The 26,018-nt window shown below is 35.4% G+C and overlaps 1 protein-coding gene across 1 annotated transcript; it reads left to right on the plus strand.

Moving 5' to 3' along the window:
- The first annotated feature begins 5,502 nt into the window (after positions 1-5,502).
- Positions 5,503-25,884, plus strand: LOC103033974 (macrophage mannose receptor 1-like). Its single transcript, XM_049483093.1, has 16 exons — positions 5,503-5,537; positions 5,711-5,740; positions 6,947-7,051; positions 8,101-8,180; positions 8,468-8,596; positions 8,861-8,972; positions 9,081-9,143; positions 9,454-9,561; positions 14,927-15,019; positions 18,095-18,174; positions 18,422-18,550; positions 20,670-20,781; positions 20,932-20,982; positions 21,267-21,377; positions 21,525-21,607; positions 25,251-25,884. Exons 1-16 carry the CDS (start codon positions 5,513-5,515, stop codon positions 25,329-25,331), a joined length of 1,392 nt encoding a protein of 463 aa, XP_049339050.1. The 5' UTR covers positions 5,503-5,512; the 3' UTR covers positions 25,332-25,884.
- Positions 25,885-26,018: the final 134 nt, after the last annotated feature.

A 26,018-nucleotide genomic window follows, 5' to 3' on the forward strand; every position in this document is an offset into this window, starting at 1 on the left:
TCCTGTGTACAAGATACATTATTGCTTATTATACAATCAATATTCTAAAATGGTTTGGACAGATTATTTGGAAAATTAAAAAAAATATTCATTAGATTGCACTTCTTTGATAAGTATCAAATCTTCAGTATTAAAACCAGTATTCTGCCAACTTAAATGAGAAAATTTGGCATTCTGCTTTTGGGTATTATTATATGCATTTTAATAAACATGGACCAGAGAAAGCAAAGCAGACATTTGTCTAAAGAGTTAAAAAACATGCAGCCAGCACAGTGTTCCTGTTACACCTGGAACTATGAAGAAGTTTAACCAGAAGAATGTCTTTGGAATGTGAAAGGAATAAAAAACCAGTTGAACAGAATTATAATGCGAGCGGTAAGGAAAGAGGCAAGAAAAATGCACAAGCTGGTATACAAGAACTTCAAGGTACATTAGTGACTAAAAGCATAGTCAGTGTTTAAATTTTCATGAGCTCCATAAAAGACAAAAAACTAAAATTTGCCTAGTGCGTTTTGAAAAGCCAGTTGTGTGAGAATTAAAGCAGTTTTATCTTTATGAAATACGGAAGAAACAGTGATTCATAGAAGCTTCTTTTGTCAGTTCTGAGTTATCCAAGGTTGTCCATTTTTGTGAAAAGTACACACAAGTTTGATGAACAATCTGATTTATTAAATATTAAAAATGATCAAAAAAGCTAACATTATTATTAACATTATCTGCAATATATTGTTACGATAGTGAAATTACATAGCTATTTAGCTAGACAGTGCTTAGGTTAATGTTATAGAGCGTAGTTCATCACGTGTTCTGTATACGTATTCCAGTAGCCAATCACATTGTTATATGGCTATAGTTGGGAAATATAGTGCGGGAAGATTGTTTTTTTGAGTTAGTTGTGTGCTCGTTACCCCTTGGTGTGGATGGTTCAGCCTCTACCACTGCACTGAGAGAGAGCACTGACCTTTTATGCTTGTAATCTCCATTAATCCAAGTATTTAGTCAATTCCAGAATATTCCAAGTTGTTGTGTGAGTCATATCACTCCTCCAACACTCAAAGATGAACAGGACAATATATACAAGTGCCTTTCATGTAACCATTGACCTGATGATTGTTTACTGTTTTAAATTATAATGACTTTTGGGTTCACTTTACTACTGATCTAATATAGTTTCTTTGTAAATCTTGTTTGTATTTCGGCGCGTCTATACCAGCTCATGGTCCTTACTCAATAAGTGATGTCCTATTTCATCAAGAGTTTTAATTTTTAAGGACCATTAAGCCTTAGGCGCTTTTGTTCTTGTACTTTTCCCCATTTAGCATTGCACTGCCCCCCCCAATCTAGACCTTACAGGTTGTGGATCTGCACTCGATTTATTTCACTGTTTCCTTGATCTATTTTCACTGTTCGCTCGACCTATTTCACTGTTCGTTTTAATTTATTGTACCCTCTATTTAATTCAGTCTTACCTCTATGTATTCATTGTTTCCTCGATTTATTCATTGTTCCCTCGATTTATTTCGCTGTTCCTCAATTTTTTAAATTGTTCTCTTGATTTATTTCATTGTTTCCCTGATTTAATTTATTGTTCCCTCTATTTAATTCTTTGTTCCCTTTATTTAATTTGTTTTCTCAATGTATTCATTATTTCCTCTATATATTCATTGTTCCCTAGATTTATTTCATTGTTCCTCTGATTTATTTATTGTCCCCTCAATTTAATTCAATGTTTCCTTGATTCTTTTCTCTGTTTCCTCGATCCCTGTCAGCAAGGCGGACCCCTACGGCCACCTTTACTAACGTAGATTTATTATAAGGGGCCGTGAAGGCTCCTTTCTCTTCCGTCGATTCTTTTTTCTGTTTCCTCGATTCTCTTCTCTGTTCCCTCTATCCCTGCCGGTGAGGCGGACCCCTACGCCCGGTTTTACTAACGTACATTTACTATTAAGGGCCGCGACAGCTCCTTTCTGTTCCCTCGATTCTTTTCTCTGTTTCCTCAATCCCTGCCGGCGAAGCGGACCCCTATTTAAATAGGTTTAATGTTCCGAAACATTTAAGTGGGACAAACATGCAAAAAATCTGGAAATCAGGAAGGGGGCAAACACTTTTTCACACCACTGTAACTTCTCTTCGCATGATACAGCTTTAAATTTTCGCAGATAATAACAGATAACAGATAATTTTTAACCCAGACAGGGATTTCCTGAGGGCCTGAAGATCACCAGCATCCAGTAATGACTGTCTGCCTTGTCCCTTGTGCACACATTTATCCAGTTTCTCTTAATCTTTTTTATGATACTGTATACTTTAAAAGGTGGGAAATACAAAGTCTTTCCAATTTTCCACAACTTAATTTCTGAACGTCTGCAAAACATTTTTTTGTGAAACTCTGCCTTTCTGATTAAAAAATAAATGTTTTTTTAATACATTATTTACAAATGGCTCAGATATCAGCGTTTTTTATTAGTAGCTCTCACTTTTCCAGCATTGGTGTTCCAAATTAGTTGATTTTGTTCATTCAGACATCTGGGGTGCGTTTCCCAAAACGTTCTTAACGCTAAGTACTTCGTAACTTCGTACTTACGAACAATCTTAAAATTACGAGCGTTTCCCGAAAGCCTTCGTAACTAACGTAGTACTTAAACTCGTTCGTAACTTTACGAGTGGTCTGACCCACTCGTAAATAACTAAGTTCTTCTTAACGTGGAATCCACGTGCAGTTCTGACTCAAAAACGAAAGAGGCCGCTTTTGATCCTTAAAAAAATGCATTTAAAGATGCATTCAGCATACGTATTTATAAAAAAATAAACAATAAAAAAAAGACTAAATTCCAGACTATTTAAATTAATTTATTAACCTGCGCATATTTATTCATAGTATTTGGGTTTATTATATGGTTGAAATAATCGTATTCACGTGAAGAAAAAGTTACAATTACCTACAAATATAATTTTTATTCACACATATCACACACATATGGATTAAATTAACGGTTTTCCCCAGTCTGACAGTCGTAGTAGTAAACAAATAAGTAAATATATTTTATTTGGCTTTTTATATCATACAAAATTATACCTTTGTGGCTTAATAATGAAGAACTGTATATAAATCGGTGGTCTAGTTTTCATCTGGCTTTGCCTTAAACCTCACAGACACGGGGGCGGAGCCACCAAAGTGCTACTTAAAGGTCCTTCGTAAGTATGGAGACTTAAGAGTGGCTTCTGGAAACAGTCGGAAAAATGGCGGTCTTAAAGTTAAGTCATTCTTAAAGTTGTTCTTAAATCCCTAAGAACAATCGCTATCGGGAAACGCACCCCTGATATGTTTTATATGTTCTATTCTGAATGAGATTTGCAGTTATATTTACGGCTCCCAAACGCCTTTGGAATTTGGGTTGTATTCATGTCTAAAAACAATAAAGTAGTTTACAATTGTAAATCAATTCATGAAATTCAACTAAAGGTTTTTTTTTGCTTCTGAGAAGATGGCATGTTTTTAAGATCAGAATGCAGAGATTATGTGATACTTTGTTGTAAGTGCTTTTGTAGTTATGCAAGTTCTCACATGACAACATTTTTAAACATGTGGATCTGTGCCCAATGTTTACAGTAATAAGTGGCCTTTATCAATCATAAAAAATTTAAGTAGCTCTTCCTTCTTTGGTAAGTTACAAGCACTACCCTGAAGGAACAGTGAACAGAAACCAACAGACTGTGCAACTGTATACCTAGACAGGTCAGGTAAGTTCAGTTTAAAGTTCAAGTTAAAGTTTTGCTTGTTGTGCTCATAATGTTCTTGGAGTAAATTAAGTTTTTTATGTAATAAGTAAGAAAAATCTGATCTAGCATTTCGAAAGTGCTTTCCTCTTGTGGGACTTGTGGGATGTGTAAAGGTCATTTTGTAGTTTCATTTGGCACATAAATTAAGTTGTTCAAATATTTAATTGTTTTAAACAAAATATTTAAAAAGTATGAAAATTACTTCCTTCTCTCTGAGCTTGCAAGAGAATTTCCAGTGCCTAGATTTATTGGCATTTTAGACATATTCAACAGTGTAGTGTTGTAGTTGACAATATTACCTTTAAACTCAATAAATAAATTTATTAAATTATGAACAAAACAAAAAATAATAAAGATAAAAAATAAACACATGTAATGCTACACTGAGATTAAATGCTAAACTGAGATTTAAACACTGGAAAGAAAAAGAGTTTTTTGATTTACCATACTTTGTAAAAGTAAAGTATATTAAGTGTATTTTTAAATGTTTACTTTACATGGAAAGGTACATACATTTTCAAATTAAAATATGTAGTTAAATACATACTAAATGTACTATTTTGGAACAACTTATGGCAACTAAAGTATATTTCAGTTGTAATTTATATTTAAACACAACATAAAAGCATTAAATTGTGCTTTTGAATGCTTTTTTCATACAACTTCTGCGAACTTAAGTACATTTAAATATGTGTTTATTTTAAACACATTTTTAAATAAACTTGAAGTATATTGTAAATGTACTACTAAAAACAGTAAGTGCACTTTAAGCAGTAATTAAAGTCATTATATTTTTTCTATCAACACAATGTATAATTAATTTAAAGCATATTGCTTATAAAACATTTTATGGAAATACAGAGAAAGTATTTTTAATGTGTATTTTCATAAAGTATATTAAATTGAAAAATGCACTTTTAGTATTATTTACCTAATTTAAGCATACTTTTAAAGCTCTTAAATATACTTCCTTTTCACAAGGGGCATCCTTGTGTATAATAGAGTTGAACATATGAGGGAGTTGCAGGGGTAGAACTGACTAAAGGTTATGAAAGGTTTATACAAAAATTTAAGCAGGACTGGTATGTTTTACAGTTTCAAATAAACATATTTTAGCTATTAATTAAAAAAATGGTTTAGGGTTTAGTGCCTCTTTAAATTTAAAAAAGAAACACATGTAATGCTACTAATATGATCCCCATGTAATACTGTTTTATTTTGCCTGATTTGTGTATAACATTGACTGATATTGCTTTTTGCAAAGATTTTAACATGATAATCTAGACTTAAAAAAGCTCTGCATGAGAAAAATCAGCTGTACTTTTACCATCACTAATTAGTTCAGGGGTTGGGGAATTAGGAACCTGTAATGCCAGATTCCTTCAGAGTTGTCTGCATTATTTTCTCAAGCTCATGTGAAAAGCTGTCATCTACGCATGAGGTGGCACTTTGAATAATGTAAAATATAAAGCAGGATATGGGTTTGTTTAACACTTTTTGTTTACTAAATAAGTTTATATGTTTTCCTCATAGTTAGGATGACTTTACAATGCAGATAAGTTTAAAATAATAAAAAGACACTTAATTTAAGATATGTAGAAACTTTTAACTGGTACTATATTAGCTAAAATTTAGCCATCATTAAACTTGAAGACCTAAATTTTAACATTAGCAGGCCACCAGTATTTTATATTATACATGTACTGTTCTGCTTTCCAGATCAGCTCCAGTCATGATTTTCTTCCTGCTGTTTTCAGGTCAGTCATAATATTAAGCTTCACCAGTTGTTTAGTGTAACACTGTCATTGTTACTTATCTATTAACTGCATGCAAAAAATAAAAATAAATACATGTAAGTACATGCAACCTGTGCAAATGAGATAGTACATGTACAATATGTATATACTGTATGATCTTTCTTTTCTAATAGCACTCTGCACCATTCCCTTCACGCTCAGTGGTAAGATGAGTTTATTGTATGTTTTATCTAGACAATCAGGAAATGGAAATTCCATTACTCCCTAAAACTATGGTTTGACTCTTCATTGCAGTTGTTCCTGCTAAGGGTGCCCCAATCAGTTATTACACAGGGCCATCTGGGTTTGCATTTTTTCTCCCTAAATAATAAAACCCATCATTTAAAAACTTAATTTTGTTTACTTGTAAGGTTTGATGACCTGAAACATTTAACAGAGACAAACACTTTCTCTCACCACTGTACCTCAGATTGAAAATGTGAATGCAACTCAGTAACGTAACTAAGCTTTCAGTGTAACATGACTCGCCCTGGTGGTAAGAGGAGTAGGGGGGAGTACGAGAGCAATCCCTTTGGAAAGTTGCCACCTGCAAACTGTGTGAACTATAGAAGATTTCAGAGTCTTCTGTAGCTGATGAAGCGGATGCAGTAGAAACTACCCTTCTGCTATTGCATGAAATTGAATATGGTGATTTTGAAGATAAGAAGAAGTATTCATAGCTTGCCATAATTGATGAGTATAAATTCGAAGTGTTTCTGGCCCAGTGCTTTTTCTGTTTCCTGCAGCTCTTACGATTTATCCTGTAGGCCAAATTTTCTATTATTTGGAAATGGATCTAAATTAATAAAGTATTCCCACAATCATTACAATGGCACCGTGATTTATTCTGCCATTTTTCAGCCTTTCCACACTAAAGGTGATGTTCTCTTTGATGAAACTGGTGCCATGACCCAGATCTATATTTTGATTTTATGATACATAAAACCTTATATATGGCCTTATTTATCACAAAGAATAATAGAGAAAAAGTGAACACTAGTTTCAAAGCTGTAAACCTTTTATTCTTAATGTATTCTAAAGCCAACTTGCCAATAGTGCTTCATATGAAGTAGCACTTTTGCAAGAATGTTATTTGAACTGATACATTAGAAGTCAGGCTTTTTGGCAAGTCATTTAAGTTCAGGGGACTTTCAACAGGTTAATGATGCAAAACACACAGTTACACGTAAAAGTATGGCTTAGTGGCTCAAACCTAACAGCAAAAATCTTGTTTTTATTAACTGCAGCTAATTTTTATTTTTTGTAATGTTTCAAATTCTTTGTGGAAGCATTAAAGGTCTGAACTTTATTATTATGGAGGAAACAATAATTAAGCTAACAGTATGCAAAATAATTGTTCTTTTTTGCAGAGGTATCCTTTGGGAGTGAAACTCCCACAACTGCTGTTCCCTCGAGTGATACTCCCACAATGGCTCTTCCCTCAAGCAATACTACAATAACCGCTGTTTCCTCAGGTAATACTACCACAACTGCTGTTACTGCAACTGTAACAGAAACAACCTCTGGCTCAACTGCATTGGGTTATATCTTATCTTTTTGTAAAAAAAAATATATTGTCATATATTTCCTTTATGTAGGTTTTAAACTACACATACAAAACAAGTCTTTGTTTTGGGGGAATGCCCCACAGCATCAGCACTGTATGTAAGGCATCACCCAGGGAGAATCTAACCAACACATTATGGTTTACAGCACAGCTGCCTAACGGGGTGCGCAACCTTGTAGAAAAGACAAAACTAACCCTGCGCTCCCTGTATGCATTACTTTTGGCAGAGAGCGATTTGTTGCCGCGACACGCGTCAAAGCGGCTGTTCTCACACACAAATGAAGGCACAGCAAATGCTGGTTCCTCCATCTTTAAATCAGGACACAGGACTTGCCGGTTAGGCTTGATTGCCTCCAGAGTGTACCTGTTGCCCTCCTCTGGTGGGGAAATGAAATCCGCATCTCCATAAAAGTTGTCAGCAGAGGAAAGCATGAAGTGCTGTAAGATTTTGTGGGAAAACACTGCACTGACATTAGACTTGATATAACACAGTGGACCAACACCAGCAGATGACATGGCTCCCCAAAGCATCACTGACCATCAGTACATTTTGCATTTTATTCTGGAATAAGAGTGGAGAGGCACAAAGCTGCTTGATGTCTAGTGTAAAGTTTCCACAATCAGTGATGGTTTGGAGAGTCATGTCATCTGCTGGTGTTGATCCACTGTGTTATATCTAGTTCAAAGTCAGTGCAGTGTTTACCTGCAGTGTTTACCACAGAATCTTACAGCACTTCATGCTTCTCTGCTGTGACATATAGTCCAAAATACTGTCCCATAATGTCTTATGCAGGACACTGGAGTAAAGAGACATGAAAACAACAATTCTGTTACTATTCATATACAGATGTATCTGTGTACAAACTGCATTGGAGTGCCATTAAGTGATTGTCATTGTTTGTCATTGTCAATGTTTATGACACTGAAATGTTGTGTAATTCAGTGCCATTTTTGCAGTGTGCCAGAATGGGTGGTCCCAGTTTGAATCTCGTTGTTTCAGGGTCTTCACCTCAACAACAAACTGGGCAGCTGCTGAGGTATATTTTAATTTCCACTGCAGTAATAGGAGTACTGTGGTATTTATTTATTGATCCACTATATCATTATCATATCATCAATTATTTTTATTATTATTATAATTCATAATGAACTTTAAATTTACATTTAAGCACTGGAATTGTGTCTAGTGCTTAGTAGTTTATGTCATTAGTGATATAATTTTTTTAATTATTTTTAATTTACTAGTAATTGCAATCTATAAATAATCTATCATTGAATGAATTACACTAACTAAATTAATTACAAAATACTCTGTTTTTTTCAGCAAAACTGTGTGGCTATGGGAGGACACCTTGCATCTGTGCACAGCAGTGAAGAGTACGCCTTCATGTTAAATTTACTGCTGAGTGTTGTAAATAGTGCAGCATGGATAGGTGGCACTGATGCTGCACAGGTATTTACTGCAAAATATTCAGGATTATGTAATAATTTGGTATATAATATGTGGTGTATAACAGTGTGAATATAAATACGTAAATAAATGCTCAAAACTACTTTTAGAGCACAGTCCTAATATACTGGCTAAAGTTAACACATTTCCACATTAGTCAAGTATAAAACATAAGTATATAAAACAAAGGAAACCAATACATAAGTAAATGCACATAATTTAAACACATAAAAACTAATTTCACTGGATCTTTTCTCATTTTTACAGGAGGGAGTGTGGGTGTGGACAGATGGGTCAGCATTTAATTACACTTACTGGGAAAGTGGGCAGCCTGACAATTTCATAAATGTTGAGAACTGTATGATGATGAATTGGGGAGGTATAATTTCTTTCATCCTTTTTGTTTAATGGATTTATGATGAAATCACCCAAGACCATTCACCAAATTCTTCTCTTATGAATTGAATATAATTATGTTTTTTGCCAGCTGTGAATTTCAGGTCCTGGAATGATGCCCGGTGTCAAGAGAATTTTCCATCAGTTTGTGCCCGTAAGTTTTTTTTTTTTTTTTTTTTAAGTGTTGTAATGGTTAAAACAGCACCACATCTACCCATATTGCTTGTGGGAGTTAAATAATTTCAACAATATGGAGAAATTGAGGTAATATATTTATTTAAATATATATATTTTATATAATTTGTATTATATAATATGTAATAAGATTTCTACATGACTGTATGTAAACGGGCCTTGTAAAATGACAGAATTTGAGAGATTTACATATAAAATGATTAAAATGGAAAATGGTGTCTCACGGCTAAAAGATCTGCTCTCACAAATGGTTATATTTTCTTACTTAGAAACTTACAATAGTAATACAACCATGACAACTGTTCCCTCCACTACTGTTTCCCCTACTACTGTTCCCTTACCAGTGATAAATGGAACTTCTCATCCATCTTCACCAGGTTAGTATATCTATTTTTAAGAGATACATATTGTGTTTTTATTCTTTAAGGGCACTATCCTACACCCTGCCCAAGACGTGTAGCGTGGCGCGTTGCCATCTTACACCTGTCAACCGCCTATTTTTGCGCCTTGTGCACGCATCCTTAAAATAGCAATGGACTTTTGGAATATATTAACGCCGATGGGCGTGGTGGTCTGAAAATGACGTGTGTTCAGGTAAATTTCTTGCGTGTTTCTATCTTGGTGGCGGAAAAAAGCATTGCGCGATTGATCCGGTGAAAGGACGTCTAGGGCCCTATTTTAGCGATCTACAGCGCACTAGGTAATTGCGCTTTGTGCAGCTGGATTTAGGGGCGTGTCCTGTGTCTTTGGTATCGTAAGGGCGCGAAAAATATGCCTTGCGCAGCTCCAACGGGGCAAAGGCTGTGTTTTAATTCCAGTAATTATTCATGGGTGTGTTTTGGGCGTAGTAAAATAAGCCAGTCAGTGTGTCTGTAGTCATTACTTTTAAGGGCCCTATTTTAACGATCTATAGCACACTCCTTAATTGCTCTTTGCAAAGCTGGATTTAGGGGCGTGTCCTGTGTCTTTGGTATCGTGAGGGCGCGAAAAATATGCCTTGCGCAGCTCCAACGACGCAAAGGGCATGTTTTCATATCCCTAATTATTCACGGGTGTGTTTTGGGTGTAATGTGAAATAAACCAATCAGTGTGTCAGTCTCCATCCCCTTTAAGAGGCAGCTGCGCTCTGACTTCTGATCATTTCTATTTAAAGAGCGCATAGGAAACTGTGTTTAAAAGGGCTAAAAAATATTTTAAAAAAATTGAAATAAAAACTGATCCTTTATATATGACAATATTTGATTAACTTTACAGGTCCTCACTCATCTTAATTTTTTTTAACTAAACTGAGTTTTTATATTATTTGTAGCCTCAGCTGAATTCAGCTCAGCGCTGCAAAAGAGAGAGCCAGAGAGAGAGGCACAGCGCATTTTGCCTGATTTCTCTTCATTAAATATCAGTAAATATGTGTCTTTAATAGTGAATTTAATACCATGCATTTTACTACACTTGATAGTAATATGCCTGCTGCATTTAGAGCGCTGGACAAGATTTTAGTTAATGAATTAATATATTTAATATTTTAATAAATTTGCCCTGGGGATATGAAACTAACGCTAACATATAGCTTTATATTTATGTGTGTTTCAAATGTTTTAAGTTTTATATACTTGACGGGCAGCACCAGATGCCAGGGTGATGCTTTATTTTTCAGATATGAAAAAAAAAAATAATGAAAAGTGAATTTTAGTTAAATAATTGCAAAGTGAAATAAAATAAATGTATGTTTCAGCGCAAGGCTATAAATAACTCATTATCAATTATCAATATTAAGTTACAGTTATTAAGTCTGTGTACTAAACATAAATATAAACATAAATTTATTTTATTTCACTTTGCTATTATTTAACTGAAATTCACAGATATCAGAAACATATCATCACAGTTTACATGGTTAGCTCCGTTACCTTTTTTTTTTAGAAAAATCTCTGTATATCCAGATCTGTTTTAGAATCAGCTGCTGCTGCATCCGGATCCCGCTGCCTAAAACAGCGAGGGAGGGGCTTCCCCCACCAGCACACTGACTCTCCTCCGGGTGCCGCAAAACCAGCAAGCTGATTGGCTGTTACTACTGAGAGGCGGAACTTAGTTTCTGAACTGGCTCAGTGATTGGAGTTAAGAGATTTCCCATTTACACCGCGCTCACTGACTCCTCATTAATAGTACAGCTGAGCTATGCGAAACGATATAATTTTGGGGGGGGGGGACAAATCCACCTTTTTCTAATATCCCACCCCCCCCCCCCCCCCCCCCCGGCAAAGCGGAGCTTGTTGCAGTGCGCCGGAGCGCACAGTAAAACCTCTGTCTTCTAAAAAAAAGAATAATAAGGTCGGACAAGTGTAGCAAAATCCACGGTATAAACTCACTACAGCCACCAAATTTACTGATAAATAATCAAGAGAAATCAGGCAAAATGCGTTGCGCCTCTATCCTTCTCTTTCTCTCTCTCTCTCTCTCTCTCTCTCACTTTTTCTCTCTCTCTTGAATTCAGCACAAGGCTATAAATAATATAAAACTCAGTTCAGTTCAATAAAAATGAGTAAGGACGTGTAAGTTAATCAAATATTGTCAAATATAAAGGATAGGTTGAGGTTTTGGTGAGCTGTTTCAATTATTTGAAACTGAAACTTTTATTATTCTGTGCACAGAAAGCCTGTGATTGTTTTAAATGAGTTTTTTATGAGTTTATATTTAATATTATTTATTTTTTTTATGTTTTATTTTTATTATTTTATTGATCAAATTATTATATATATATATATATATATTTTTCATGATTCCCATGTTCTTAGTTCATTGATATAAATTTGATCAATTCTCATCATTCTACTTTACTTTCACTACAAATTTTATTTTCTTCATAAGACATAAACTCTTTACTTTTTATGTAAATTTTTATGATCTTTTTAAAATGTCTTATTTTTCCTTTTTTTACGTATATATTTTATTCGTCTATGGTAAAGGTTTTTATTTCAATTTTTTATTTTTTTTAATCCCTTTTAAACTGTACATGCTCAGCAGCATTGTAAATGAGGGTCCCCATCAAGTTTAAATAATCAATCGCTTGATAAATATTCAGTGCTGCGAACCCAGTTTTTACATAAACAATAAACAGAATAAAGAATATAATGACATTACTCTTCTATTATATGAGCTGCTGGTGTATCTTCACAGCATGATGCGCAGTTAATTTATGCGCTCTTAAAATAGGAAGGAACAGAAGTCAGAGAACACCTTGTGTCTTAAAGGGAATGACTACAGACACATGGATTGGTTTATTTCACGTTACGCCCAAAACACACCCATGAATAATTAAAACACGCCTTTTGCGCCGATGGAGCTGCACAAGGTGTATTTTTCGCGCCCTCACAATACCAAAGCTACAGGACACGCCCCTAAATCTAGCTGAGCAAAGCGCAATTAACTAGTGCGCTATAGATCGTTAAAATAGGGCCCTTAATGTATTAACATATTTTAATGTATTCTGAAGCCAACTTGCCAATCATGTTTCTTATGAAGTAGGGTCTTCATGTAGAAATATACACTACCGTTCAAAAGTTTGTGGTCACGCAAACAATTTTGTGTTTTCCATGAAAAGTCACACTTATTCAACATCATACGTTGTGAAAATAGAAATCAGAGTCAAGACATTGACAAGGATAGAAATAATGATTTGTATTTGAAATAACATTGTTTTTACATCAAACTTTGCTTTCATCAAAGAATCCTCCATTTGCAGCAATTACAGAATTGCACACCTTTGGCATTCTAGCTGTTAATTTGTTGAGGTAAGCTGGAGAAATTGCACCCCACGCTTCTAGAAGCAGCTCCCACAAGTTGGATTGGTTGGATGGGCACTTCTGGCGTACCATACGGTCAAGCTGCTCCCACAACAGCTCAATGGGGTTCAGATCTGGTGACTGCGCTGGCCACTCCATTACCAATAGAATACCAGCTGCCTGCTTCTGCTGTAAATAGTTCTTGCACAATTTGGAGATGTGTTTAGGGTCATTGTCCTGTTGTAGGACGAAATTGGCTCCGATCAGGCTCTGTCCACTGGGTATGGCATGGCGTTGCAAAATGGAGTGATAGCCTTCCTTATTCAGAATCCCTTTTACCCTGTACAAATCTCCCACCTTACCAGCACCAAAGCAACCCCAGACCATCACATTACCTCCACCATGCTTAACAGATGGCGTCAGGCATTCTTCCAGCATCTTTTCATTTGTTCTGCGTCTCACAAACGTTCTTCTTTGTGATCCAAACACCTCAAACTTGGATTCATCCGTCCACAACACTTTTTTCCAGTCTTCCTCTGTCCAACGTCTGTGTTCTTTTGCCCATCTTAATCTTTTTCTTTTATTAGCCAGTCTCAGATATGGCTTTTTCTTTGCCACTCTGCCCTGAAGCCCAAAATCCCGCAGCCGCCTCTGCACTGTAGATGTTGACACTGGTGTTTTGCGGGTACTATTTAATGAAGATGCCAGTTGGGGACCTGTGAGGCGTTTCTCAAACTAGAGACTCTAATGTACTTATCTTCTTGCTTAGTTGTGCAACGCGGCCTCCCGCTTCTTTTTCTACTCTGGTTAGAGCCTGTTTGTGCTGTCCTCTGAAGGGATTAGTACACACCGTTGTAGGAAATCTTCAATTTCTTAGCAATTTCTCGCATGTAATAGCCTTCATTTCTAAGAACAAGAATAGACTGTTGAGTTTCAGATGAAAGTTCTCTTTTTCTGGCCATTTTGAGCGTTTAATTGACCCCACAAATGTGATGCTCCAGAAACTCGATCTGCTCAAAGGACGGTCAGTTTTGTAGCTTCTGTAATGAGCTAGACTGTTTTCAGGTGTGTGAACATGATTGCACAAGGGTTTTCTAATCATCAATTAGCCTTCTGAGCCAATGAGCAAACACATTGTACCATTAGAACACTGGAGTGATAGTTGCTGGAAATGGGCCTCTATACACCTATGTAGATATTGCACCAAAACCAGACATTTGCAGCTAGAATAGTCATTTACCACATTAGCAATGTACAGAGTGTATTTGTTTAAAGTTAGGACTAGTTTAAAGTTATCTTCATTGAAAAGTACAGTGCTTTTCCTTCAAAAATAAGGACGTTTCAATGTGACCCCAAACTTTTGAACGGTAGTGTATAGTTTATAAAATACTTTATATAATTCATTATACAGTTATAATTATCATCATCTGTTGGAATAATTGGATTGTATGTCAGAGTTTCAGCCTGCATATGGTTAAATACAACAAGGTCAAGATTCATTAGTGTCTCTTTTTTTACTGTTTATGGGCTCCATGAAAGAAGACTCTTAATATTGAAAAAGAACATGAAAATCCAGACTAAAAATTACATTGCCTAAATGCATAATGACAAGGAATATTTGGAACAATGTTGTTTGAATTGATACATTAGAAGTAAAGCTTTTTGGCAAGTCATTTCAGGTCAGGGGTCTTTCGACAGGTTAATGATGCAAAACACACAGTTACACGTAGGTAAAAGTATGGCTGAGAACAAAACGTAAAGCAGAGACTGTAAAGCAGACCTATAAAATACCTACTGACAGGGACAGATATTTCACTTACAGCATGTTTTAGTCACTACAGCTATTTTTTTGTGATGTTTCAATTTATTTGTGGAAGCATTAAAGTCTGATTTTTATTAATTAAAGAGAAAACAATAATTAAGCTAACAGTATGTAAAATATTTTTGTTTTTATTTTCTGCAGAGGTATCCTTTACATCAACTACTGTTCCCTCGAGTGATACTTCCACCACTGCTGTTCCCCCAAGCAATACTACTACAACTGCTGTACCCTTAGGTAATACTACTACAATGGCTGTTCCCCCAACTAATACTACTACAACTGCTGTACCCTCAGGTAATACTACCATTAGGGTGACCAGACGTCCTCTTTTTCCCGGACATGTCCTAATTTTGAGACCTAAAAAAATGTCCGGTCGGAATTTCAAAATCGTCCGGGATTTTGTTTGACTGCCCAAAGTACAGTGCATTGTCATTAGAACTGGCCCTCCATTCTACTCCATTCCAGGTTTCTCTGTATCGCAAAGTAGTCACGCCCTTCTCCTCAAATCTATCTACTTTGCATTGTGTGTGTGTGTGTGTTTGTGTGTGTGTGTGTGTGTGAAGAAGAAAGCGTGGGCTTGCCAGTCTACCCCGAGTGTTTACAAGCGAAAGCACATGTGTCCGCCGGTTCTACACCTTTCTCTGTGTGATACGTTCAGTGTTGAGGGCAATTGACAGCAGCAGCAGACCGGCAGGCTTTTGACGGAGGAAAAGAAGGACAGACTGAGCGGGAATGTGTAGCAGGTAGTAACGTTAGTAAAGTTAGGATTACACGGGGACTTTGAGGTGATGGAGGCAACGTTAGCTCTATTATATGAGAATGATGAGTAATGGCTGATAAAACAGCAAACGGTCAAGAATGAGAAGTGTTGGATGAGCAGCAAGTGTATATTTTAGGCTACATCATTTTATTTTAGATATTTAAGTCAAAGGTGTGTTGAAAGGCTGCATAAGTTGAGTTTTGTAGCCTCTTTGCTGTGGATCAGCATGTTTTAAAAAGCACTAAAACAAGTGAAATAACAGATTTTAAAACTGATAAATGATCAGTTAACTTAAAAAGTAAGTGTTAAAAATATAAAAGTAATATTATCAAAAGTATGCCCACACTGAATAAGTAAAACAGTGTCAAATGCTTTTAAGACATAGTTGCGTTGCATGAATTCATAAAGCAGCTCTGTTTATAGCCTGATACAATTTAACCTAAATAATTAGAATTGAGCTGTTATATCAGATATTTTCAGAAAATACATATTAGACAAAGCCCCACCCAGGCTTATTGTGTAAAGGTCAGTTCTAACTGATTGAGTTAAAACGTTATCTGTTGATTACTACTGTTTCTTTCTGCCAGACTTCTGCATTTCAGGCTTCAGACTGGACATTCAGTTTTGAGGTGTCAGCTTAACTATTCAAATCTCAAGAAAAAAACTCACTAGTTGCAGATGCTTGGGTCAGCACAAGCAAGATTAATCACGTCACTTGCTTTACTCTCGTAATCACAGTAAGGTTTTTGGATTAGATGTCATTATTCAAGATTATTTCTTACAGAAGCCACACCCTGTCTTTTAGAGTTAACTTTTTTTCCTTAATTCTTAAAGAGAGAAAAAAAGAAAGTAAGAAAATTGGTTCTAGAAACCGAAGATCTTGAAAGGAGAAGGAAAAACAGCCACTGGCTGTTCTCACACACAAACAAAGACACAGCAAATGTTTTTCTGTTTTCCTTCTTCTGAAAGGCAGGGCCCAGGTGCTTCCGGTTAGGCTTGACTGCTTCCAGAATCTATGAGGCATTCCACCTAATGGGTGCAATTTCGGTTCCTAGAAAATTACATGTATAAATATGCACACAAAATAACTTTAAAATACATTTTATTATTAAGCATAGTTTCTTGTACATTGAACTAATAAAAACTACGTAGAACACTGAAAAAAATAGCAATTGCTACCTGTCCCCACTCTCTAATTATAAACTTTACTATTAAATTATTTAAATACTTTTTGCCTTGTTGTGTAACTCCAATCCCATCTGTTTTTTTTTAATAAATCCATAATATTTAAGTTAAAATACACATTTTAGTTGTGTCCCTGGGTTTCACTCATTCCTTTTACTGTAACACATTATCCAATCTGAAACATCTGGAACATTCTACAAATCACATCTTCATGTCCTCTATGATTGAGGAGGTCAATTTTAATGCTCTGTCCTGTTACTTAACTTCATTCTTAGATCTTATTTGTTTATTTTTTAAATACAAATTTTGGGAAAATCACTAGAATGTGCTCAGTTTCCTCATGCTATTAGCATAGCCACCATTTAGCTATTTTTCATGTTTTTGGTAAGTCTATGCTAAAAACTCATTTTTACTTTTAATCCTGTTACTTAAAATATAAAAAGTAACAGGAGTGAGTGCCAGTAACTGGGGTGAGTGCCAGTAACAAGAGTAAGTAGAGTCCCCTGGTTTATTGATTTATAAATGTAAACAATTTTTTTCTAGTATGTTTGGTTTATCATTTATCCATTTGTTTAATAAATTGCATGATAATAAATTTGATCAATTTCAGGTTTAGGTCGTCTTGATGAGATAAAAATAGCTTCACATATTTTAGAAAAATTACAATGTGCATGCATATATATATATATATATATATATATATATATATATATATATATATATATATATATATATATATATATATTCATATATATATATGAATATATATATATATGAATATATATATATATATATATATATATATATATATATATATATATATATATATATATAGTGATTTTTTTGTCATACATATCAATTATTTGAACATGCAGTCAACCATTTCTTTAAAATAAACACTTTCTTGAAAGGAAATCAAAAGAATTAGTGAACTGCTTTTTTAAATTTTACATGAGTTTTGGTAACAGGACTGAGAGAAATGTAACCATCTTTGGCTTAAAAACCTTGTAAAAATTAAGCTGCCTGAGTTTGTTCAGTACAGTACATGTTTTGAATAGTTAAATACAGGTGTTATTATATTCAGAGTTAAAAAAATATAAAAAATAAGTTTAATTTGGAAGAGTTACAACAAGCAAATGGAACCCATTCGGTGGAATGGCCCCTACCTGTTCCCCTCACTTGGTGGTCACACTCCAAAATACTGTCCTATAATGTCTTGTGCAGGACACTGGAGTAAAGAGACATGAAAACAATTCTGTCACTATTCATATACAGATGTATCTGTGTACAAACTGCATTCATTCATTCAGTTAATTGCAGTTTTTAATACTGAAAGTTTGCGTAATTCAGTGACATTTTTGCAGTGTGCCAGAATGGGTGGTCCCGGTTTGGATCTCGCTGTTTCAGGGTCTTCACATCATCAACAACCTGGACAGCTTCTGAGGTAACATTTTTATTTCCACTGCAGTATTACTGCAGTATTTATTTATCCACCACATCATTATCATATGATCAATAATTATTATAATTCAAAATTAGCTTTACATGTAAGTACTGGAATTATGTCAAGTGCTTTCAGTCATCTTTTAATGGGATTGATTTTAAAATTATTTTAAATGTACTAGTAATTACCTATATATATCTAAAATTTAAATTAAGTTAAAATTACCCTATATCTTTTTTTCTTTTAGCAAAACTGTGTGGCTATGGGAGGACACCTTGCATCTGTGCACAGCAGTGAAGAGTACACCTTCATTCTAAACCTACTGATCAGTGTTACAAACAATGCAGCATGGATAGGTGGCACTGATGCTGCACAGGTATTTATTGTAAAAATATTCAGGGTTATTTCAGGGCCATTGTTAATCATTTGGGGTGCCCAAGCAAAATGGACGCCTCCAAGTTTTATGCAATAAAGACAGTAAACAGTGGGTGTGCATGGATACTACTAGATGTAAATGTCTCAGTCAGAGAAGCTATGACACCTTTGTCAAAACCAAAGTTAAGAATGTTAGGCTATTGCAGTATCGTTAAATATGATAAACAGTGAGTCTGGAACAGATGTGTGTTTTTTTTAATCTGTTAACATAACATATTAACGTGTGTTGCCATATTATTAGCCTGTTTGAAAAAAGCTGCACTAACTAGTTTGGTACTAGCTTTGATTGCCAGGCAAGTACAGTGGTATAAAAAGTTTGAAAAGCACAAAGAGAGGCTGTATGGGAGAGTATGCTGGAGGTATGCTAAAGCACATTTGGACAAGCCAGCTTTATTTTGGAATAAGGTGCTGTGGACTAGTAAAACTAAAAGTTTTTTTGGAGGGGGGTATGAATGGCGGAACAAGAACACAGCATTCCAAGACAAACACTTTCTCCTCACAGTAAAATTCGGTGGTGGTTCCATCATGCTGTGGGGCTGTGTGATCAGTCCAGGTACTGGGAATCTTGTTAAAGTTGAGGGTCACATGGATTCCAGGCAATATCAGCAGATTCTTGAGAACAATGTTCAAGAATCAGTGAGAAAGTTGAAGTTGCGCCGGGGCTGGATACTTCAACAAGACAAAGACCCTAAACGCTGCTCTAAATCTACTAAAGCATTCATGCAGAGGAACAAGTACAGCGTTCTGGAATGATCATCTCAGTCCAAGGCCTGAATATTTTTGAAAATCAGTGGTGTGTCTCAAATCTGGGCTGTTCATGCTCAGAAACCATTAAACCTGACTAAACTGGAGATGTTTTGCAAAGAACAATGTTCCAAAATACCTTCAACAAGAAGCCAGACTCTCATTGGAAGCTATAGAAATGTAGAGGCTGTTATTTGTGAGAGAAAAAAAATTATGCACCAGCCCAATTTTGTTTAATGAATTATTAAACTTTCTGTAAATCCTATAAACTTTATTTCACTTCTCAAATATCACTGTTCATCTGCTATATGATATAATTAACTGAAATTGCTGTTCCGAACTACAATTATTTATAAAAGAAAATCATGAAAATTATTAGAGGTGCCCAAACATTTTTTGGTAGCTTAAATAAACATTACCCATATATTTTGTTGCTAGCCTACCTGCTGCTAAATTACACAATGTGACACATCTGCCTAAATTATCCAGTGTAAATTATCACTTACTTAATTATCCCTGTCTTGTTTTTTCTTTTCCTCTACCTTGCTCTTCTTTCTGGCTTCTGATTCATGAGCCATGATCGCTAAAGTTTCATATTTTGCCAGCTGCAGAAATCACAAACCTGGCTGGCTGGCTCCTGTAAGCAACTAGTGGGATGGTCCATTTTTGAGAGGGATTCTGATAACAGTGTTGTTGTACTTTCCTGACCTGACCGTCACAGATTTTAAAGGGGCACTCACAACAGTTTGTTGTTATATTTAATTCATAACTAGTCTTTGTCTGGGGGTCCCAGGAAATTGATTGATTTGCTTGCCTTGTTGCATTAGGCCTGGGTTTCTTAATGTAAATAAGAACATAAATTCTCTAGAGCAAACACTACTTTTTGAGTACTGTCCCTATATACTGGCGGAAGTTACTACACTTGAACACCTCCTTTCCCCTTCCACTCTGAATTGGCTGAACTCTGACAGGAACTTTGACACAAAGGCACAAAGACAGACGGTATCCAGGGTAATGTGAGCATACCACGGACAAACCACATCCAACTGGATTAACTGGGGATGCAAGAGGAAGCTGTCTGAAAGGAATGTTCGGGTGCTAACCCGCTTGTATCCAAAAAAACATAAAACCACGATTGCCCAAATCATGGCAGAATTAAATGTGCACCTCAACTCCTGTTTCCACCAGAACTGTCTAAATTATTGTGGTCTAAAACCAGGTGTTTCAGTTTCATTGTCCCTGTATATTTATATAAACACATAGAAACATTTAAACACATAGATGTCATATGACTGGGGCTTTCTTTATTTTCACAGGAGGGAGTGTGGGTGTGGACAGATGGGTCAGCATTTAATTACAGTAACTGGTATTCTTTGCAGCCTGACAATTACCTGAATGTCGAGAACTGTATTCTAATAAATTGGGGAGGTATAATTTCTTTCAGGTTTTTTTTAATATACATTCTGTCATTTTAATGAACTGATTTATGCTGAAATTACACAAGACCATCATAATTTCACTCTTACAGATTCAATATAATTATGTTTATAATTATGTTTTTGCTCATTTGTCTTTTAGGGGGATGGAATGATGGAGCCTGTTATGGTTATTATCCATCTGTTTGTGCCCGTAAGTATGTTTTTTTTTTTTTTTTTTTTAGCTTTGTAATGTTATAACTGCAGGCTCCAACAACCCATATTGCTTGTGCTGGTTAAATATTCAAGTATATGTTTTATTATTTGTATTATATAATAATGCAGTAAGGTTTCTGCATGACTGTAAACTTGCTTTGTAAAATGACTCATTGGTGATATAAAATCAGTTTTAGAATTTGAGAGATTTACATATAAAATAATTAAATGAATTTGGAAATTGGTTTCTGCCCTCACAAATTGTTATATTTCCTTATACAGAAACATTATACAAAAGTAATACAACCACGACAACTGTTCCCTCCACTACTGTTTCCTCTACTTCTGTTCCCGTATCAGTGATTAACGGAACTTCTCATCCATCTTCACCAGGTTAGTATATCTATTTAAGTATTATTAAGGAATACATATTGTGTATTTATTATTTTAGTGTTTACATCTATTTTCTAAGGAGAGCGTTTCCACATGCTTTAGACATATGAAACATTGAATATGTATTTTTTTTATTGCCTTTTACAGAGAATGTGATGGTCATGCGCCTCAAAGTGAATTCAATGAAAGACTTGTTGGCAGCTAACAACTCACAGATACTCCTCCAACAGGTAACAATCAAAAAGAATTGAAACCCTGTTCCTCACTACCTCTGAATCAATTTTAGGTTTCCTTGAAGGAACAATTAGTAAAAAAAAAAAAAATCCAAGAGATTTCTGTGTAAAATGGCTGCAGGAGTGAGTGAATTTTCAAAGGGTTGCCAGATTGACACACAGTGGCAAGCAAAAAAAGGTTCTTACTCTGTAGCTTATCAGTGAATATAATGTACGTTTGTAATGCACAAAATGCACGCCTCTACTATGCTAGTGGTGGTAATATATTACCCAGCTATGGTTGGCAACCTTACTGAAGCTCAGTGATTACAGTGATTACCTGTTTCGCAGAAAATAGCCTGCTGAACGATGCCCGTTTCCATGGCTGCAGCACAAAGTTTGCATGTTGTTGTCTATATCTGGCAACCCAGGGTGTGGAAATGGGACTGGGGAATAAGAATAAGAAAATAGTGATTGAAACTCTGCTTACAAGACCTGTCAGTGCTTAAACTCAGCATGTTTTCTGAATATCTGATGGTGTTTAATAGGACTGTGTTAGGTCCTCAGGAGGATTGGCACTGGCTGAGGAGTGTCGGTAAAACACACAAAGGCAGGATGTAAAGTTAACATCTCTACTGGAGAGCCTCTTCACTACAGCACAGCCATAGCACAGCCATATACTAGCATTAATGTATATAGGTGTAGATTCAATGTGTATTTGTAGGTATGGCTGTAAAAGTGTATATATATATATATATATATATATATATATATATATATATATATATATATATATATATATATATAAACAATCAACAATTCACAAACCACATGAACAAGGATCTACATAAACCAGCAATAGTAATCCTTATCATCAGAAAACCCAATGATAAGACAGTAGCTGACTGCTAGCATTATATAAATCTTCAGATAGCTGCTAATGTGGCTAATAAGGCAAGGCAAGGCAAGTTTATTTATATAGCACCTTTCATACACAACGGTCATTCAAAGTGCTTTACAAATTAGAAAATACACAGAGAACTCAAATTAAAAAAACATGTAAAAGATTAACAGTAAAAATGGAAATAAAACTAAAATAAGATTAAAGCATGATTGATTCAAACATGATTAAAACAAAGAGAAGTAAAATTAAAAACATGTAAAAGAACAACAAGGAATTAAAAATCATAAAAAAAAAAGAATAAAGCATGAATAAAACATGATATAAAAGTGCCGTTACAGAATAAAGGTGTGTGGAGCTGCAGTGTTTTAAGCTGAGCTGAAAGCCTGATCAAACATGTAGGTTTTAAGTCTGGATTTAAACATGTTTAGTGTTGGAGCTCTTCTAATGCTCTCTGTTAACTGGTTCCATTTAAGAGCAGCATAGTAGCTAAACGCTGCCTCTCCATGTTTAGTTTTTACTTTAGGCAGCTCTAACTGAGCAGTTCCTGATGATCTGAGAGTTCTGCTCGGCTCATACTGCTGGAGCACATCAGATAAATATGCTGGTCCTGCACCATTAACACATTTATAGACCAGTAACAGTACCTTAAATTCTATTCTGTAACAGACTGGTATCCAGTGCAGGGATTTAAGGATGGGGGTGATGTGCTCCCTTCTTTTACTTCTAGTCAGAACTCTGGCTGCTGCATTCTGAATCAGCTGAAGCTGTTTGATGGTCTTTTTTGGGAGTCCAGTTAGGAGTCCATTACAGTAATCAATCCTACTAGAAATAAAGGCGTGGATAAGTTTCTCCAGGTCTGATTTAGACAGAAAATCTCTGATCTTATTTATGTTCTTGAGGTGATAAAATGCTGATTTGGTGACGGCTTTGACATGACTGTTAAAAGTGAGATCAGAGTCCATTTGTACACCAAGATTACGCACTAGTTCTTTAGATTTTAGGCTTTTTGAATCCAGATAGGCAGCTAGTCTGTGCCTCTCATTACTATTCCCAAATAAAATAATCTCTGTTTTATCTTTGTTTAACTGCAGAAAGTTCTGTCCCATCCATTTATTTATCTGCTCAAGGCATTTACACAGTGAGTCAATTGGACCGAAACTGTTTGGGCAGAGGGCCATGTAGATCTGAGTGTCATCTGCATAGCTGTGGTAAGATATCCCATAGTCACGCATGATTTCACCCAGAGGAATCATATATAAATTAAATAAGAGTGGCCCAAGAATTGAACCCTGGGGTACACCACAGGTCACTGGCACAGTCTCAGAAACATTATTTTCCATTTCCACAAAGTATTTCCTTCCTTGAAGGTATGAACTGAACCATTTTAGGACAGTTCCAGAAAGTCCAACGCAGTTCTCTAGTCTATCTATGAGAATGTTGTGGTCAATGGTGTCAAAGGCAGCACTGAGATCAAGCAGTAGTAGAATAGACATTTTTCCTGAGTCTGTGTTTAAGCGAATGTCATTGATAACCTTAATTAGCGCAGTCTCAGTACTATGATTGGGCCGGAAACCTGACTGAAATTGGTCTAGACAGTTATTTGTGGACATAAAGTGCATAACTTGCTTGAAGACAATTTTTTCAATTATTTTTCCAATGAATGGTAGATTAGAGATTGGTCTGTAATTGTTCAATAAGTTTGTATCTAAATTTTTCTTTTTTAAGAGAGGCTTCACAATGGCAGTTTTTAATGCATTTGGAAAAACACCCGACATGAGTGAGGTATTTACTATTTGAAGAATGTCTGCTGATATTGAGTAAAAAACATTCTTTAAAAACTTGGTTGGTAATGTATCAAGACTGCAAGTGGATGATTTGAGGTGACTCACTGTATCAATTAAAACTTCTTCATTAATAGTGCTAAACTGGGACATGTTGACTATGATGCTTTTGCATGGTTTTGGAGAGCACATGGGCTCGTTGGAGGATATAGATGTACTGATGGCTTCTCTGATATTGTGGATTTTAGTATTAAAAAATTTAGCAAACTCATTACATCTCTCAGTTGAAACTAGCTCAGGGGTCATGTATGTAGGTGAGTTAGTTAGTCTGTCAACCACAGTGAAAAGAACTTTGCTATTGTTAATATTATTGTTAATAATGCTGGAGAAGTAGGATTGTCTACATGTGCACATTATTTTATTGTAATCACGCAGTCTATCTTTAAAAATTTCTTTGTGAATGTGAAGCTTGGTTTTATGCCATCTGCGCTCAGCTTTTCTGCATTCTCTCTTTTGGAGCTGAACTGCAGCATCATTTCTGCATGGACACAGAGAATACTTACATTTGATGCTAACAAGCTATTAAACACTGTGTTTAACTCTGCTAAAGGTTGTACACACATTGAAAAGGGGCTGGTAACTCAGGTGAAGTTATAGACTCACTTTCCATAAACTTCAGCGTTCCACAGTCCAGCCCCTGCTCGTTGCTAACTGCTCTAAAACGAACTACAGCCTTCTTGCTGCTGAGCGTGACTGACCTCAGGGTGTGCAATGCCTTCTAGTGGTCTTTCTAACAGGTGATCCTGAATCTTTTATGAGTTACTATAGAAAATTTAAGGATAAAATACACCAGTTTAATGTTAAACGTGTAATACTTTTTTTTGTTTGTTTTACAGTTTACCCTACTATGTCTGCAGAGTATATACATTATACTGGTTGTACTGAATATCACCACTATGCCCATGTGTCCCTACAGATCAAAGGGATGCTGACTGACGGAGGAATTCCCAATAATGCCACACTTCATTTGAGATCCATTAACAGGAAGTTGCCCTAGAAGTTGGAGGGTTTGGAAACATTAAATAACATGTTGCCTATTAAATATATAATGAATTGGATGTACTGTTCTTCCTGGAATATATACTGTAATCTACTTTTCTGTCAAGTAATTAAACAAACCTCTGAATTAAACTAAAGAAAAAAGCACATTAGTGACATTTACAAGCAGTGAACTGTGAATGCTACAACACTCCTGGCCATAAGGACATATTACAGTGTATTCAAAAAGAGTTTTTGGGCCATACATCTTCAGATATTCTTGCTTACTTATTGTACCTGTTTTTTTTAACTCTTCATGATTCTTTCATGGGTCATTTTCTGATTTTCAAAGCACTAATGAGCATACAGTAGCTTTGCAGTTATTAAAGTATCTATACCCTTTGAACTTTTTCACATTTTGTCACTATACAACCACAAATTTAAATGTATTTTAGTGAGATTTTAACTGGAACAAAAATGATACATGGTTTTCATCTTATAAAAATCTGTAATGTATGACATGCAAAAATGTTCAGCCCCTTTCATCCCTAAATAAAATCCAGTGCAATCTATTGCTATTGCTAAGTCACTTATTTTGTTAAATCCAGCTGTGTGTAATTTATACCGTCCTGTCCAAAAGTATTGGAACAGTGATGCCGATCCCTAACTTTTAGCTGTAGACTGAAAACATTTGGGTTTTTAGTTT

This window comes from Astyanax mexicanus, chromosome 8 (genome assembly GCF_023375975.1).
Source record: "Astyanax mexicanus isolate ESR-SI-001 chromosome 8, AstMex3_surface, whole genome shotgun sequence".
Classification (NCBI taxonomy): domain Eukaryota; kingdom Metazoa; phylum Chordata; class Actinopteri; order Characiformes; family Acestrorhamphidae; genus Astyanax; species Astyanax mexicanus.

Bases quoted from the DNA above. Each gene is read 5' to 3' on its own strand.
- LOC103033974 (XM_049483093.1), top strand. From the start codon at position 5,513: ATGATTTTCTTCCTGCTGTTTTCAG. The intron at 7,052-8,100 runs GTAATACTACCA...CCATTTTTGCAG, and splicing joins AATAACCGCTGTTTCCTCAG to TGTGCCAGAATGGGTGGTCC. The intron at 18,175-18,421 runs GTAACATTTTTA...TTTTTCTTTTAG, and splicing joins CAACCTGGACAGCTTCTGAG to CAAAACTGTGTGGCTATGGG.